This window comes from Ptychodera flava, chromosome 22 (assembly GCF_041260155.1).
Source record: "Ptychodera flava strain L36383 chromosome 22, AS_Pfla_20210202, whole genome shotgun sequence".
Lineage (NCBI taxonomy): Eukaryota > Metazoa > Hemichordata > Enteropneusta > Ptychoderidae > Ptychodera > Ptychodera flava.
This window is the reverse complement of record NC_091949.1, coordinates 4,433,547-4,452,801: the sequence shown is the minus strand read 5'-3', so window position 1 is coordinate 4,452,801 and position 19,255 is coordinate 4,433,547. Positions and strand designations below refer to the sequence as shown.

General features: G+C 37.0%; 1 protein-coding gene across 1 annotated transcript; it reads left to right on the top strand.

Annotated features, from left to right (window-relative positions):
• The first annotated feature begins 2,090 nt into the window (after positions 1-2,090).
• LOC139123397 (FMRFamide-activated amiloride-sensitive sodium channel-like) lies at positions 2,091-18,650 on the top strand. The gene is made up of 6 exons (XM_070689543.1): positions 2,091-2,190; positions 2,602-2,674; positions 3,662-3,719; positions 16,608-16,678; positions 17,280-17,355; positions 17,984-18,650. Exons 1-6 carry the CDS (start codon positions 2,115-2,117, stop codon positions 18,176-18,178), a joined length of 549 nt encoding a protein of 182 aa, XP_070545644.1. The 5' UTR covers positions 2,091-2,114; the 3' UTR covers positions 18,179-18,650.
• The last annotated feature ends 605 nt before the right edge of the window (positions 18,651-19,255 follow it).

Sequence of the window (19,255 nt, the reverse complement as noted above, 5' to 3'; positions counted from 1 at the left end):
ACTAGTGGGCGATGCTTGTTTTCCTTAAGATAGTATGCGCCTCAAAAAAGAAAGACTTAAACCTGTTCTCAAACTTTCTTAAATGAAACTCTCAACGATTCTTTTACCATATCAACAATAAAAATCGCGGATCATTGTGCAAATTTTACAGCGAGCGAAACAAATTATTAAACATTTTGCAATATTTGAAATTCAAAAGGGCCGTCATCCCTGTATTAAAACTATGGGGAAAATTAAATCAAATTTCATGAAACATGTTGAGCTCACATTGGTGTAATATTGAATAAAGACACTTGGTAATGTCATGTTAATGAATTTTTAATTTACATATTTAATGAACTTTCTTAATAAGAGTAAAAATGTCAAGAAATACTTAATCAAATTTGATGAAACTCGGTACAGATGTTGAACTCACAGTGCTGTAATACAATTTATTGATATTTAGCGGTATCGTTTATGAAATGTGGTACAGATGATAATCTTTTGTTTTGTAATATAATGCACAAAGGCTTCGCAACATCCTGTCGATTAATTATTTACTAATTTAATGATTTTCTGCAATTAGGATGGCGGCAAACATTTTTACGTTTTCACCACCATGGAACTCATTCTTACATTATAAATTCTTCATCAAAGACTAAATTAATGAACAGGAATCTATCCTCTCCAAGAACTTGTAATCAAATTACTCCTTTAAAACAAGTTGGCACTGTAATATTAACTTAAATTAAATATGACTTGTTGGATATGGGCGTGTACACAGTTCTGCATACAAGTAATTTGCAGAGCAACTTCTGCCCGGGGCATTATATTCCATGATTGAACAATTATCATCGAACCTTAAGTGGCATAATACTCCCTGTTTGCCCATAAGGTTTCTTCTGGCTTTCCCTGGTCGGGAACGTTGGCAGTCAAAGATAAGTGCGCAGCGTAATTCCTCAAAACTCACCAGCATTCCGCGTTATTGGGGTTGACACAGTACTTTGAAACTCATGCAAGGCGGTTATCCTGTCCGATCAGCTGGTGTCTTTATATTTGCAATACATGAACTGAGGGCGGCCAGTGTCACGTCTATAATCGCACAAAATTAATTGTCGACCCCATGCTAAATTCAAGCTGTCCTACGGACAGGCGTTATTTCGAACACTGATATCACACTGACAGACACACACAGACTTACACACACAGACTTACACACACACATACATACATACATACATACATACATACATACATACATACATACATACATACATACATACATACATACATACATACATATATAACACAAGTACTGTCAATACTCACTTGCACATTAATAGTTAATGTTTAAAACGATTTTTTATTGTTCCTTGTGAATTATTTTCATCGATAGATACACGCCTTTCGGCAAACTGAACCATATGGAAAATGCAAAGATGGAACGAGCAATGATAATTTGTACGGTCGCACCCAAACATACAGCGTATTGGTAGGTATTTTGCTTATGTCTTTCCACCTGTTGATCATGAGAATTTGTGTACTGCACCTTGATACGATCTTGCTGAAACGTCGACAGATAAGGTCGTCCTACCAATTTGAAATTTACATACGTTATGATAACAATAATATCCATCATATCAATGTTGAAGGCAGAAAGCTGATATGACCTGAAAATACCCAGGTGTTTCCCTATATAAAAATTACCTGTGAAATAACTCTTACGGGAAAGTTTACAACTTCATTGAAAGTGCTATGATGAACATCATGAACAATATTCACTACATATTAATTGCAAAATTCATTAAGTACACAAATATGTAATTAGCTGAAGTTACTTAAATATGCAAATTTGTAACTTGCTGATGTAAAATGCTAAGCAACTTTCATTAATATTTTATCATATTTCTTAAATGGACAAAGCATTTTCATGGACTTGGTGAAGTCAATCGAGATATATCCCTGAGTAGAAAAATTCGTTAAATATGCAAATTAGTAATGAAATGTTTAAACATTATATTTTTACTTTTGAAAAGTCATGGATAAACTGTTCCAAAATTCGCAAAAACACTATTTTTGAGATCTTATTCCAATGTGTCTGACAGGCTTGCCAGAATAGCTGTGTTCAACGTCGAATGCTGAAATACTGCAGATGTGTTGACTCGTATATTTTGGGAGAACCACAGTGTCTTATTACAAACAAAACCCAAGGTAAGAATAACCTTAAAGACAACCACTCTGTTTACCATATGCCACTGTCTTTCAACAGACAAACAAACTTTATATATATATATATATATATATATAGATATATATATATATATATATATATATATATATATGTATATATATATATATATGTATATATGCTAGGTGTAAACTACATATGATCATTTTACATTATATATATATATATATATATATATATATATATATATGTGTGTGTGTGTGTGTGTGTGTGTGTGTGTGTGTGTGTGGGCGCGCGCGCGCGCTAGCGTTAAGACTGCAACATGATCACGTTACAGATACATTACACGCACAAGTGGTATGATGATTTACTTCAGATATAAGCTGTTCGATTGCCAGGATTAACTTTTCTGCTGTATTCACTATAATTGACAGATACATGTAGACAATTTATACGATATCTGTTCCAAATACAGAAGCTTGACTGTGATTGTCCAATTCCATGCAAGTAAGTTTAATTCTGTCAGTTGCAAAGTTATTAAAACTATTAAAATATCAATGGTGTTTCTTCCTTTCTAATTTTGGAACCTTTGATAATTAGTGTCAATCCATTTGGGCTTAAAAGTCGACGCCGTTAGTGATTATTTTATTCACTGATTCAAGCTATGCAGTAACATTCCTATGCATTAATGGCATTGACATACATAAGCTCCTGTGCTTATAACGTTCTGCACTAATACGCGTCATAGAGTGGCTAATACAAGCAGACGTTAATGCAGTCTTCGGGGGTAATTTCACCATTGCAAGGTCATTAATGTCACTCTCTAATGTAATATTGTCATTAGGTGCATATTAACCTCAAATCAGCATCACTAGATTCGTGTTTTTTAAGTCTGCGACAACTAATGAGATAATAACAAGAGCAATTGTCCGAGCTATCACAACTAGTATTACAGATAATTGTCTGTTACCATTTAGGAATGAAGGTGGTCAATATGTAGCTCGCAGCAGGTTTCACTTTCAAATTGTGTGCGATTTTAAATTACTTAATGCTTTTAGCTTCAAAATCTGTTAACTTCCTGTTTTTCGCACTCTCAAAAGAGAACAAGTGCTTGAACATAGATGTAACTCATTTGTGCAAATGTAGGCGCCGGAGAATATCCTTAGTTTAATGTTGACAAACCAGTATCATTTTTACAACATAGCATGTAAAATTTATTATTTTGTAATATCGTTTTTGAAATGTTGATGTACCCTCCCTTAGTAATTTTTGTATATGACTATGTTGAATGTGAAAAGCGCTTGTGTAGTGCTACAGCGCCGACGACACTTCAAATGCTCACTGCAAAAAGGCCGCAATGTTTTTCACATCAAGCATTTCCCTGTCCTTTAGAGATCTATGTTAGTTTTCAAATTTATCAAGGACATTAAGAAGCAAACAATTATTCCTTCCTTTTACAACCAACCTGAAACATAAACATATTTTGTTTTACAGGGAACAGTATTACGACAAAACTATTTCCCATTCCCTTTGGCCGGCGACTGTAAGTTTGGTAAGATATCATAGTAATTGTTTATGAACTTACAAATACAGTTTGTGCAGCACTGAGATTTTCGATGATATCTGTTGATAGTCGTACAAGGTAATTGTTAGAATAGCTACTATTTCCATTGAATATAAACAACAATACAGACACTGCAACAGAAGAATGAAGTGTCCAAGTATGGGATAACTAAGCACAGTCACCAGTGCTAAATGACGTCGTGTAATGTAAAAGCGCTGACATATCTGAATCGCTCTAGGAGAGCGGACTTGTTTGAACTTATACAATCATTTTGAACCAGATACTTCATCACCTGTTTTCATTAGGAACACAATCACGTAAAGATCATGTGCCCTACAGTAGTTAAAAACATTACCGCCCTAAATGGGGTCACTGATAGTAATTACGCTCAGCTATGCTTTCTGAATCACTGTAAGGAACAAAATAACGGAAAGAGGGCACGACACTTTATTTTAAACTTTCCACTACCCCTAATCCGTTCCATGCTTACTATTAATATCATATTTTATCGACTCAACCAGTTTTATCCGATTGAAAACTAGCCGTATTTTCTACCCTGGGTTGGTAACACTGCTCGTGGACAGAATTGTCCCCGAGGTTATCGTTCGCCCAGTTAAAGCAATGAAATTCGTTTCTTCGCTTCCATTAAGTGTGTATGTGCGATGTATGATAGTGAGCATGCGTGCGTGAGTGCTTCACGGGCTCTACAACGTGTTGAGCGGTCTCAGTCAGAAAAATGTAACAACTTAGCCGGCTATTGAACCACTCTTTTTTTGGGAGAGGAGATTTAGCCGAGCGGTTCTATCTGTGGCCTCTCAGCTAGGCGACTGATGCCGTATGTTGTGGGTTCGAATCCGATTGAAAACTAGCCGTATTATCTAACTCTTACTTATACTCGTTCTCAGGCACAACCTTCGATCTAGCTGATTTTACCTTTGCTTAGGTAGGCTCCCAGGCTACTGTAGGTTAACCGCTACAGTGAAGGCCAAGGCACAGTAGCTTATTTATCTTCTATTCCACACTTACACTCACATATCAACAGCTCTGCTTCCAGTTCTCTTTAAAAAGATAACACCTCCGATCATGGTACATTCTCTCATTTCATTTCCCTGTACTGAACTCTTCTCTCTCCTCAACATGGTCCACATGATTCGGTCATTTCAGACCAACATGGTCATTAACCCTCATTTTATCCCATTTACCATATTCTAGCAACCCATCAAATAGTGTTCATTCTTTATTAGAATCTTCCGATCCCTAGGAAAGACCTGACATTTATATTTAGGTTGACGTTTGTTACTTGTTTCCATTTACAGTCCTGTTAAAGCTGCAGTACAGGATTTCAGGTTTCCATATTAGTATCTCCTGGGCAAATGAAAATTAATAATCAGAATGTTTTGCTTATCAAAGTTACAGCAGTAGTAGACCTAGGTCAGTAATGCATTGCATTATGCTTGGTAATGATTTGATATTTTTACTGTTATATAAATACTTAAATAAATAATTGATGATTTTGAGCTAAAGGCGGTAGACGTATATGGCAAGAATGGCATTGGACTTAAAGATGGATTAGTTTTATGGGGTCCTCAACTGTTGATGATTTGAGTGAATGATTGATTGGTTGCTGTTTATTTCTGGGAATTATGATGGTAAAAGCTTAACAGAAATATTAAGGTGTGACGGGCGAGTAGGTGTACTTTTGCACTCATAGACTGAGAGGGAATGGGCTGATAATTTGAATATGAAAGGGTGGACACAAGCAGGGTTGGGATATTTACTCTAATTATCACGTTTTCTCTTGGAACCAAAGCCCCCTCCTCCCGTCGGGGTCAAAGAGAAAATGGCCCTGTCCACAGCATACACCAATTGAGCATCTCGCCGCAGGATGAGGGAAGCACAGGGGACTTAATTGGGAGAGTTTGTTGATTAGTGGGCGGTAATCAAGACCCCAGCATCTTGGACACGTACCCACGGATTAGAAGATTATGATGATACGAATGAAAGTGAGCAAGCAGATTTTGCTCCACTCCCTACCCTTTGCTAGGAAAATAAAGCCTAACTGGACCCGGATCGTTAAGCAGATCCCCGCCGCTGCGGCAAGCTGGTGCTGATACTGCTTGAATGGAAATAATTGAAAAACTTGTGCTTAACTGGCAACCAAGACCTAAAGCGTCTGGGTGGTATTGTAAACTGAGAGCTCTCTCTACTAGTTTGCCAATGCAAACAAATGAAGATGAAAGTTTGGTACACAAAGCAGAGAACGTGATCAAATAGTTGAATGTCTCAGATGCAGAAAAGAATAAACGTACTTCTGATGGTTTTATTGGACCTGCTATGAACACAAGTGAGTCAATGACACCAAGAGTCAACCGGTACGTGATTACCTGAATGCCCTTGAGAGGTCTTATCGCACAAGGCTCACAGCCGACGGGTCTCTGAAAGCCGTCCAGGTATGTTATAAGAAATAAGAGTGGTAAATGTATTGTTTTTGCGGGAGTAACGGACTACCCCGCGGCGAGCGATACAACACAGCAGTGTTAAGTTGCAAACAGTTTTTCAGATGGAGTGTTACATTAAGCCATATTTCATAATTTCAACATGGCATGAGATTTAACAACTCGCTAAATTTATATCGAGTTTATGTAGATGGTTAGGAAGCAGGAAGCACGTCCCGAAGAGAACGTTAAGAAAGGAGCTCATGAGAGGCCAACACACATTGCAAGTGCAAATTTCACTGCTACCCATAATAGTTCTGAGATAACTGCCATATCACCAGTGGTACAACAGGTATTAGATAAATCGACTACACAACAAGTACTACAGCAGGTAATGGATCAGAGATGATGAAAGGATATGACAACCAGCCACCCACCGAGCAGCTCCAATAACACCTGGTCAATGCCAAGCAGTTAGCCACAGTCACATCAACAAAGTTTTTTGAAACGGCAGATCATAGCTGCTCTTGTAAAATACTCCCTAGTACTTAATTATCATCAATGGATCACTTCTGCTGACGAAATCAATAATACATTAATTCAGTTCAAATAATCGTTACATTCATCATGAACTCGCTTGTAACTCCGTTCAAATATTCTCTTAAAACAAGTCTTTCTGAGCTTTACCGTCAACCGTAAGACTCTGAACGATCCGCGATAAATCATGACGATTCTTGAACCCATTAAAAAAACGAAAGCAGACTGTGCCAACAATCATTGTTGGTCTGCATTCAACAGTGCGAACAGCGTACGCGATAAATGCACGTCGTCGAGAGAGATCAATTACAGTGAAAATTGTGAACAAACCGTATAGAGGCCACCCAAGACCCCGGGGTGGGCTCTTCCATTACTTGCCAATAGGTATACGTGCTGCCCAATGAGATGGGTATTTCAGCAACTTGATCTAAAATGAGGATATTAATTCAACTGCAAACCAGGGTCTAAAATGGGGTTTATTTTTGAGTGCCACACAAGAACGAATTGCAATCGTCCGTTCTTGTCTCTCCACCAGGGTTTTGAGCTGCACTAAATAAGCACTGATATTTTTTGTGGCGGGGAAACCATGAAAGAGACCCCTGGGCTTTAGCCAAAGTAAATAACCGACTTGGTTTTATCATGAAAGACTGTCGGTAATTGGTCAGAAATCCATATATGGAAGATTTTTGCCCAATAGCAAACACCCAAACAAAGTGGCTCTACTACAAGTATTAATCACGACAGGTCGACCATGGCCACATAAACAAGTAGTGCCTTACGGACGAACGGCGAGGCTTCTTGAAATTCAGAATTAAAAAAAAACCCAGCAAGACTGTAACTGCAGGTGACTGATAATTTTCAGAATATGGACCAAAATTTGATGAGGCTGAAAGATATTTTCTTTCTCCCAAATTTTGTATTTTTTCAAGAAATGTTTTTCGGAAATCAACAACATAGCCGTAATGCGGTATTGTGGCAGGCTTTGCCGGTAACTCGGTCATGCCCTTTAAAGTTTTGCAAATTTTCATACTATGACTATTGAGCTTGATCAAAGGTCATAAAGGTCTAAAATGAGGTCTTAAAATAACGAGATTTTAGGTCTAAAATGGGCCCGGGTTCTTTACGTGCGGCCGCACACCCTACCACTTCTCTGAGCAAGCCCCCCCCCCCGGCCCAAGATCCTTCACCCTTATCCTGTGGTTTTTCATTGAACAGACCACGTATCAACATTGCATTAACCATTCATCTTTCAAGTGAGAATACAATCCCCATTGATTGAAGCAAAAATATGGTCAATCCATTTGATTTATTATCTTCATTTCAGGCTCCATGTTCATTGTTGAATTTCATCAGCTGGAGTTTTTCATTTTCCTTGGGCGTGTGGGTTTGAAGGCAAAGAAACACAGTGTCAGTGGATGTAGACACATAGTTTGCTTGCTCGTCCTTATCACAAATGACATCATTCCAATGAAATGCCAACTTTTAAATTTATAGGCATCATTCAGTATTTGAATCTGTGCGAGAATATAAATATTAGTTCAATAGATTATGACAGAACAAAAATGTACATCATACAGTGGCAGTAAGCATTACGGGAAAGCTCCATTAACTTAGGAATACCCCACGTCCCTACTTAATTATCAGAGGATTAATGTCACAGACTTGCCTTTCCTACAATGGCACGAGTTGGTCAGGCAAGGACCCGGGTTTCAGGTAACATGCGAGTTAATGCAGTCTTTCCCTAATGGAATACCTATATTCAATAGTATCCTAGCGAATAAACTATGTTTGTCATACAATCACTTAAACTTAAATTCGAAAATATTTGCTAGATATTTTTATTTCAATCATGCAGATGACCATATACTTAGTATAGCTCCTATTGGCACCGCATGTGTCATGCTAGAAATGCCATCGACAAAGTTGCCTGTCAAATTCAGTGAAAACGTTTTACAATTAATAGTCGCGCCAGCGGCTTACTGACTACGCATGCGCTTATTCATAATATACTATGCGAGTAACCGGAAGTGTACCCTTCTTTCATGGGCGCCGCCATGTTTTTTTTTGAGTACTCGTAAATTAACAAATACGAAACAAATTACTATGATATAACATGCCTTTTATAAAATAACCTCTTTTATTAGCCAGTAAATCTTATTTATACACCTTGTCGCTGATACAAAGTATCGTTGATATAGATAACGGAGAAAACTGTCGTGCATATGAACGGGGCATACGCAAAGAATGCTGGGATAGAATTATAGAAGAGCGCCCCCTGTGTCAATAATTAGATTCAAAATTGCAAGTTTTTAGACGGAACGCTATAGTTTTCAGCTTGCAAGTGGAAGGTGGGCAGTGCGGTTACCATTGCAATGATAATTATTGCATAATACGTCCCTTGTTTAACGCAATAGGCTGTTATCATTGTAAAAATTGCCAATTTTTGTCCAAATTTTTTACACGCTACAGAAAATCTATACCTGCCCTGCTGCAGGGTTTGACGTCGTGTAAGTACGTGAACTGCTTTCATCAGAGGGAAACTGGGCATAGCCATAGTTGTCATATAAACGTTTATGAAGTAACAATTACAGTTTATCATGAATCAATACAAATAACATTGCCAATCTTAACCCTGGCGCGACACCAAGGGCTGAGCCCTATATAATATTATCTCTTAATCCTACAATATATTTTCAACGTGACACGCCTCCACAAAAACCTTTACCCTTCAAAATTCTAACATAAAGTTGCTTTTGTTAGCAAAGGGAAAGCAACTCCACACATAGTTCATATATTAGTGATTTGCGTTTAATGAATAGTAGTGTGTATTTTTTGTTACACTGTCTTGTGTATAGAACCGATTAGGCACGGCGAAACACAGCTGTAATCTGCGTGTCAGTGCAGACTGTACTCCAGAGTGGGGAGACTGCGTACGACACTGCGATCCTTTAACGCTATGTTTCGAAAGTTTGCCAGACTTTCTTCATCAGTCGCCTCAAGTTCATCTTCAGTGGATAAAATGTGTGGTATATTGGAAGATTGTATGTATTCCTATATTGTCCCACTAAGTATGTTCTTTTTATTCTGGAAGCTAGGATATCTCATTTTGTTCAGTTGTGTTCAAGGTCGTGTTCGTATTGTGTTTACTAGATTGAGAAATAGATAGATATATGTGGTCGTCAACATGGTTAATGTTGTGCTGTCAAAATGTTGTATTTTTTCTGTGTTATAAGTTGTCAGTTGTAAACTTTATTTGAAATCGTTGGTTGACGAGTTATTTTTGACGCTTCCTTATTATGTAATCATTAGTGTATACAATGTCAATCCGCTTCCTCTATCTAACGGTTTGATTGGTATCTCACCGTTTTCTGATAGTGTTCTTCATGACATACCTTCGACATGAGATGTGTTCTATTCTGTGTTTTGGAAGGGGATATTGAGATGAATTCGAGGCTGCTATGTGTATCGATGTTCATTTTGGTTTGTGCTCGTGTAATGCGACATATTTGTTGACGTTATATGCATATTTTGCTCTGTTTCTGTGCCGGCTTATACTGTTACCGCCCGTCTTTATTTTGTAATTTTATGTGTAATTTTAGTGTACATTTTGGTGTTGAGGCATGGCACAGTGTTGATACGGTAACTCTCCCTTTTGAGTTTGTGTTGGCCTTTAAAAGGCCGTTTGGTATTGCGATCCTTGTTTGGCCCATGCTGTATCCAGTTATGTACGTTGTTCACAACGTTTACTGTTGCTGGAATGTTGTGTGGTTTCTTGTCGATTCATTGTACGGCCTAGGATCTTGTCTTGCTGATCTTCGCTCACTACAGTCACATGAGGTCTACTTCGCTCTGCGTCTATGCGTCCAATGGACGCGTGCACCTATGTCCGTCTTCTTCTCAGGCACATGTACACACGTCCATGGCAGAGCGGAACAGACCACCGGTGACCGTGCACTCACCTACGTTTAGGACGTCTTCCATCTCCAGTGCAGGCCTTTTACTGTTCGTCTTCGTGTAGTCATATGTTCTACTCGTTGTGGGAGGGAGACTGGGATTGCAACATTCAATGGTCTGATCAAAGGTGAAACATTACGATACATCAGAACATGCAACAACGAAACCGATTTTACACAGAAAGTCACACAACTTAGTGAAAAATTACAGGACCGACAATACAAGAAAAATGAAATAGAACGCATTATCAGAGAGACAAATCATAAAAAAAGAAAACGACTGCTTGAACAACAAAAAGAAAAAAATAACGCCACCAACAATACAATAGTCTTCATAACAACATACAGCCCGTACATAGAAACAACAAAAATCAAGCAAGCCCTGACAGAAAACTGGCGTGAACTTGAAAAAGACGAAACACTAAAAAAACTGTTCCAAAACAAACCAATAATCGCATACAGAAGGAACAGAAATATAGGCGACACACTTATAAGCGCCAGACTTCACAAAAACTACAATAGCTCAAACTCGGGTTCACAAGAACCTATACAAACACAACGAGATCAAACAGTAGATATTTTAGCTTCCTTATTTGAACAACAAACTCAAGTGGAACAACATATTACAAAATAAAAACAATCAACCATTCAACACGTCTCACCGAACAAAACTGAATTTTAAGCGACTGATGAAGAAAACTCTGTTTTCGAAACGTAGCGCCAAAGGATCGTAGTGTCACAGTAATCTCTCCGCCCTAACCCGGAGTAACACAAGACACGTAGATTATGGGTACGTCTCGCCATGGCTAAAACAACAATTTACATGAAACAGCCAAACAGGATATAAACTTATATTATACACGATATCATATATAAAACGCAAACAACCCAAATATGAACGATGTGTGGAGTTGCATTCCCTTTACTACCGATATATTATGAGACACAAACAGACCGTTAAACACCCATTCAAAGTAAACTCGAAATGGATCCCACATACAACCGAGAACACAAAACTAGAGAATTATTTGGAAGCGACAAAATTGGCTATTGTTAACACACCTTTTCGAAACACAAAAAACAACATGACACGTGCAGAAAAAATAGCGTTGAAAACGCTATCAAAAAACAAACAGATAACCATCAAATCGAGGGACAGCAATTTTAAACACTAATGATTACATAAAAGAATGTCAACGTCAACTTAACGACCAACGATACTACACAAAATTGGCAGCAGATGACACAAAAATACAATAGAAGACATCCACAATCTCATAACAGAAATGTACAATGAAAAAACACATTGACCATCACACATATGAATATCTGAATCAAATCAATAGAAAAATAAGAACACCACTTTGGTACCTTCTACAAAAAATTCACAAAGTGCCGCCACCAGGAGCTATATTCATAGGACAGCCAATCATAAGTGGATGCTCCAGTCCAACATTTCAGATATCAGAGTTCATTGACCATTTTCTCAAACAAATCGTCAAGAAACAACCAACATACATCAAAGACACAACATACTTTATACGGAAAATTGAGACAATCAAAGTTCCGACCAATGCGACACTAGTAACACTGGATGTAAATTCCATGTACACGAATACACCTCATGATGAGGCAATTGAATCAGTCGGCAGAGCATTAAATCAGGAAAGATCATCAAACAATTACATAATCAAGCAACCACCAACGAAATACATGATAGCTCTGCTAGAAATAATCTTAAAAAACAACACATTTGAATTCAATGATGAATTCTACCGGCAGATCTACGGGGTGGCCATGGGTTCGCCATCTTCGCCACAGTTGGCTGACCTCACATTCCACGAGACAGAAATGAGAATAATACATAAACACAAACAACAAATATCGACCTGGCTGAGGTTCAGGGACGATGTTTTTCTGATTTTCATCGGAACACAATACGAACTCAATGAATTCATATCAAACATAAACAAAATGCATCCCACGTTCAAATTTTCGTTTGAAAGCTCCCCTCAAGAAATCACATACCTAGACCTGACTATCTACAAAGGTCATCGATACAACAAAGAGAATATTCTCGACATCAAGACACACACAAAGCCAACAGATACATTCCAATTCTTACAAAGAAACTCATGCCATCCGGCAGCAACGTTCAATGGTCTGATCAAAGGTGAAACATTACGATACATCTGAACATGCAACAACGAAATCGATTTTACACAGAAAGTCACACAATTTAGTGAAAAATTACAGGACCGACAATACAACAAAATTGAATAGAACGCATTATCAGAGAGACAAATTATAAAAAAAGAAAACGACTGCTTGAACAACAAAAAGAAAAAAATAACGCCACCAACAATACAATAGTCTTTATAACAACATACAGCCCGTACATAGAAACAACAAAATCAAGCAAGCCCTGACAGAAAACTGGCGTGAACTTGAAAAAGACGAAACTCTAAAAAAAAATGTTCAACAAAAAAAAAAAACAATAATCGCATACAGAAGGAACAGAAATATAGGCGACACACTTATAAGCGCCAGACTTCACAAAAACTACAATAGCTTAAACTCAGGTTCACAAGAACCTATACAAACACAACGAGATCATACAGTAGATATTTTAGCTTCCTTATTTGAACAACAAACTCAAGTGGAACAACATATTACAAATAAAACAATCGACCATTCAACACGTCTCACCAACAAGACTGAATTTTAAGCGACTGATGAAGAAAACTCTGTTTTCGAAACGTAGCGCCAAAGGATCGTAGCGCCAAAGGATCGTAGTGTCACAGTAATCTCTCCGCCCCAACCCGGAGTAACACAAGACACGTAGATTACGGGTACGTCTCGCCATGGCTAAAACAACAATTTACATGAAACAGCCAAACAGGATATAAACTTATATTATACACGATATCATATATAAAACGCAAACAACCCAAATATGAACGATGTGTGGAGTTGCTTTCCCTTTACTACCTACAATTAATATCCTTTAATCCTACAATATATTTTCAACGTGACACGCCTCCACAAAAACCTTTACCCTTCAAAATTCTAACATAAAGTTGCTTTCTGTTTTTTGAACTATTACCCTGACTACATTCGTTTCAGGTATCATTCATCAAATCACTCTAATGGTTGCATCACAGTCAAAGTGTGGTATCAAGTAACGCTCTATGAATCAATACACGTCATCAAATAAAGACAAAGCATAAAAATTATTACTTTAATACCGACACTAAATCTACTAAATCTATAGTCCATTACGGTCCGTTACAACCGTTGTAACTTCACACACTTTCTCAATATGTGCATTTCTTACTATCATAATGATTTTTTAAGAAAGTTCTATCCATTTTGTATGGACTCATTTTATTTAAAAAGACAATCACACCAGAAAAATAAGCATGTAAATAGAAACATACGTTATTTTACATGAAGCGTAACACTAATTTTTTGTTTTTATACAGTATTTTCAGATACACTGCAAAATTTTGGCAAAACCTGCATGTAACAGCTACTACAAGGTCAACTGCTGGCGGCAAATAAGTCACTTAGACAGGAACACAGCCTTTTTTATTAGGAACTCGCGCTTACGTACGCTCGGGTCAACATTGTATATATAGAAGTTCAGTGTTCTTCTTCCTTTTCTTCTTTTGTAACATTTTGGCGACCTAAAGCTCAAAAACAGCTTATCGCAAACTCATCAAACTTGCAAGGCTAATAGTACATATAAGTATTTGTGCAACTGAGCTCTCAAATTTTGATTGGTCTCGTGACTTCGCTGCCATATTGGATTTTCCCAAAACATAAAAACGGCTTCTCCTGGTGATCCAGGGGTCTGGTCAATTTGAATTTTTTGTATAGCAAGTACAATGTCTGGCTTTTTGAAATTTGCAAATAAAGTCTTGAGCGGTCAGATTATCTTAGCCGCTATATTGAATTTTGCGAAAATCGAAATTTAATCTTTAAAAATCTTCTACTCCAGAACCAACTCACCATTTCATTTGAAATAATTTCAATTGTAGTATCCGTAGTGTGAATACTTTCAAGTTTGTGAAAAGCATTTCTATTGGTCACATGCTGTGACTGCCCTATTGGTTTTTGCGAAAAACCTACAACTACAAGCGAATAATATTCAAACATCTTCTTCTCCAGAACGGGACACACAAATGCTGATTGCTGCTGTAATTTGTTTTCAATGTTTCAATGTGTTTACACGAACCAACACAAATTAGGATAAAATACAAACCTGGAGATTCAAGCTTTGGTTTGAAAAACAATTCGATTGACCGTGATTTGCAAAGCATAGGTGACCATTTTCCGTCTAACCTTCAGCACGAATTAAATGAATCATATGTGTAGAGCATGACATGTTTCATAATTAAATATTGTACTCTGTAGTCGAGCATGGACGTATTTACAATGACGAAACATTGGTTTTTGCACCTTTTTCATCGAAATAAACTCAAAGACCCATATTTAATGGCGTTCGCTCTCACTGTTGATTCGCCGTATGCATCTTGACAATGTACTACTTTTCTTCTTTTTTCATCCAACCTGCCCTTACGTGAACCTCTGCATCTCCTAACTACTCCGTGTCAGCGTTATTCTACCTTGTCACACTCACAGCTCAGTCCATCACACAGTCACCCAAACACTAGCAATATTCACTAAGTGAAGTGCTCTGCGCCCAAGGGCCTTATTCACTTCAGATAAATGATTCAGTTTATGTAAAGATTTCAACTCCATATATAAGCTTCAGATACAAGGTACTTAATCTGTTTTGACAATTGAAAAATAATCAAATTAAATACGTACTGATACTGTTTTTCTTTCGTTTTATCTTTGTCTCTTTTCTTTTATTTGTGTTTGTATAGCCATTTCAGGAAGGAGTGTTCTTTAGCTCAATAATACGAGTGAAAAGGGCAAATATTAGAGTCCTGTGGGTACGTGATTTTATTTCTGTTTACTGAATGGATACTACAAGTATAAATGTCCACAAAGTCTTTTAAAAGGGATAAAGAACTTCTTTCAGTATCATAGAATCATATCATGCAACACGTAAATATTAGACGCCTTTGATCATAGTCAGACGTCATAAATTTGCAGGATTTCCCGCTCTCCCGTTTGGTTTGCTGTTTCCCTTAATGTCATCAGAGCAGAACCACCTGCCACGCCCACACCCCCTCTGCATGTTGGTTACAAGTAACCAGCAAAGGTGGATAGGAAGCAAAGACGGATATGACGATGAAAACGTTACAGGTACCCAAAGAGACTTGGCGGGCCCTCGAAAACCTGAGAGCATGTTTTGGTGTCAGTAAGGCCTGTAAAGTTGAAGGCTGTATCATTCAGGATTGGAATAGGAAAGACTGATTATAAACATAGAAAGTTGTAGCAGTATATTTTAGCTTGAGAAAATCATTATACTTCTCTTGCGGTAGTGTCCTGTGATCATGTAGCTGAAAGCATAGCTGGGTGTAACCAAAGTGACGCAATCAGGCGTTTCCCATTCTTAATAACCTTTATGACTTTCTATCTGATGATAATAAGATAAATTTAAGATGAATTTAAGGAGTAATGAGTAACTGGTTCAATTTGCTTGAAAAGGATTTGAATTCTTTAGCTAATCTAGATGATATATAGAGTGTAAAAGGAATTGTTATGAGTTATCTTTCAAAATAACGGTATATCCTATACTAAATGTTCCATTTTAAAACGAGGGAAAAATTTCCTTCTGGTGACCTTTATATTCTTTGGGGGACAATTCTGACTTATATCCTTGCAAAATATACCATAAACATTAAAGACTGCTGGCTTTCTCAATGAATTATTTAATACATTACGGCCGAAATATTTTAACTACATGTATAAGCTAAAATTTAATCTCCTGAAAGTAAGGCAGTAAGGGTATGTTATTGAATTTTTCCACACAGTCGCATTTGTTGAAGAGTGTACATTCTATAAACCAAAAGACAAAGGACATAAACGATGACCGCTTAGTACGGCAAGTATATATTGTTTTTTATGTTCTTGCTTGTGGGGACGGGCGCTGAACATAGCAAAGACACACGCCGTCGGCATCTGCTTAATGTTTTGGTAGGCAAACAGATGTCATCTTCTATGGCATCGTCGGTAAAAGACTTCACACTTATCGACGTGAATACATGTACTAACTTACTGTGAATTTTATTTGGGAACCTCTAAATTGATACCCTAGCTCAAACTCGTTAATTCCCTTCTAAGGGACTGGCCGGTTTCTTCACCCCGGGGTCCATGGATCGAGGGGAGTCGCTTTGTTTTTGACTTCGGTGATGGGAGGTCATCAAGTCAGCGCGCATGAGAATGAAGGCACTGTCTTATATTTGCTGACAAAGCATCATACCAGGTACGATTTGCAACATTCAGTTACAGTTTACAATGAAAAGATGTTCTCTCATGCATAGAATGATAGATAACAAAACTTAGTTTTGTCATCATAGGCTATGTTTTATGGTTCCAGCGGTGATAAAAGGTCATCTAAAACACTGTACACATCTAGCATCAACTGATAGTTCTATATAGTTTCCCTGAATAGAAAGCTTTTCGTGTCTTCTCTCAACCATCAGCCTCAATCTTGCCAAACTTGAAGTTTATTTTGAAGAGCTGACGATTGAAAGTACAACCGAGTTGCCGGCTTATGATGTAAGAATACTTTTATTTGCAGAAATGATCGTTGAATGATGACAATTACGAACATTGAGAAGAAATGAGTTGAAGAAAAATGGGAAAACATTACATTGAACCCTCAAAAACACTTTCACAACAATTAAACCGACAACCTCTATGGTTTGTTCAACAAAACAGTCAATTTGTTTAGCCCTTCTCATTTAAAACTTATTTTTCTGTCAAGATTAATGAACGTTCACGTATTATGTGGTTATTATTATCGTTTATGTTAAAGCTTCATATAACAGCAAAATAGTGAGACATATTGAGAAAAAACACCGTTTGTCTATTATCAGTATGATAGCAAAAAGAGTACATTGCCTTGAAAATATACCATTGATAAGCAAGTATTGCATTTTTGATATACATGCACTCTTGATAGCTTCAACATTATTACAGTTGTTTATGAAGTGTTTGTGCAAAGAGAAAGATCTGCAGATTTTGCTTTTTTCAAGGTCAGCCAGCACGAGCTCAGTCAGCACAACCTTGTATTGGATTATATGCGACAGGAATATCCTGACCCTACATTGACTAAACAGTGGATTTGAAACATGTTGAACTCCAGTGATATTTTACCCTTGTTCCAACATTATGTTTTTCCTAGCTTGACGATATTCTCAGTGACATTGGTGGAACTTTAGGACTATACATCGGCCTATCTATAATCACTGTGGCAGAATTCATCGAATTTGTAGCTGCGATCCTAAGATATCTTTACCAAAGTCGAAGAATTAAGAAGTTACGCACTGTTGATTCTGACATTAAAGAAAAGAAAAGACGTCGGAAGTGTAAATTTTAACAAAGACAAGACAGGTACCACTGTATGGGTTCATTCTTTGTAAGAGTATTCAGTCCATGGTTTGCATGTGTATATATTTAATTTCTTTATGCGATGTAGCTTGTCAGAATTTCATATTAAGTTTTACCGTGTCATTGTATCAGGTTTGGTGTCCTTCTTGACATTTTCATCAACTATTCATGTCTCTTGTAACATTTCTTTCAAAAACTTGGTCTATAGTTGAGGAATCTTTTTGCTCTCTTATTCAATTCTAATCTAAAGTGCATTTAGATTATTAGCATACCACAAAGGACGTGCGATATTCTCAGCGGTATGCTATCAGAGTTACATTTATAACTAGTTTTGATTGTATGATATAACTTTTTATGAAACATCTACCATTAGTATTATATATCAGTATTATAAAATCAGTTATCAAAACTTTAGAATTGAAGTCCCGCATTTTGAAAAGAAATAAATTGTAAGATTAGGGTATATCTCTCAAATTTGTTGGTATCTCAATGTCGTAATTTAATCTTCAAGTATGCTTAAGCTTTGCTCATGGATATTTCGTTGCTAAAAGGGTTACTTCAATTTCTATATTTTTTCTAAAAACAGCCACACTATCGCCTATTTAATGAATATTTGATTTACGCAATAAAATGGCTCTTCACAACTTTACGACAACGACAAAAACAGCACAACTTTATAACATTCGGGTACCAAAAGGTTCGACAATGAGTTTTAAAATAGCCAACAGACTAATGAATTAATTGTACTTATGTAACCTGATCTGATTGACTTATTTTCTAAGGATGACTTGCGTGTAGCGTAGTGGCATTTTTCTGTAATTCAAAGATCGTATTCATTCTACACATATGCACTTTATATTAGTATAAGGAACTCAAGTACATTCATAACAATAGCAATACGTACATAAATGCAAAGATGTACGGTAGACTATGTTTCAAAGTTTGCTCAAATGTATAGAGCTGAAATATTTTGATGGAATTTACTTATCATTTTTGTTCTAAATATATGCAGTTCTAAATACCACATTCTTTTTAAGTATATTTATTCGAATATTCAAACATATAA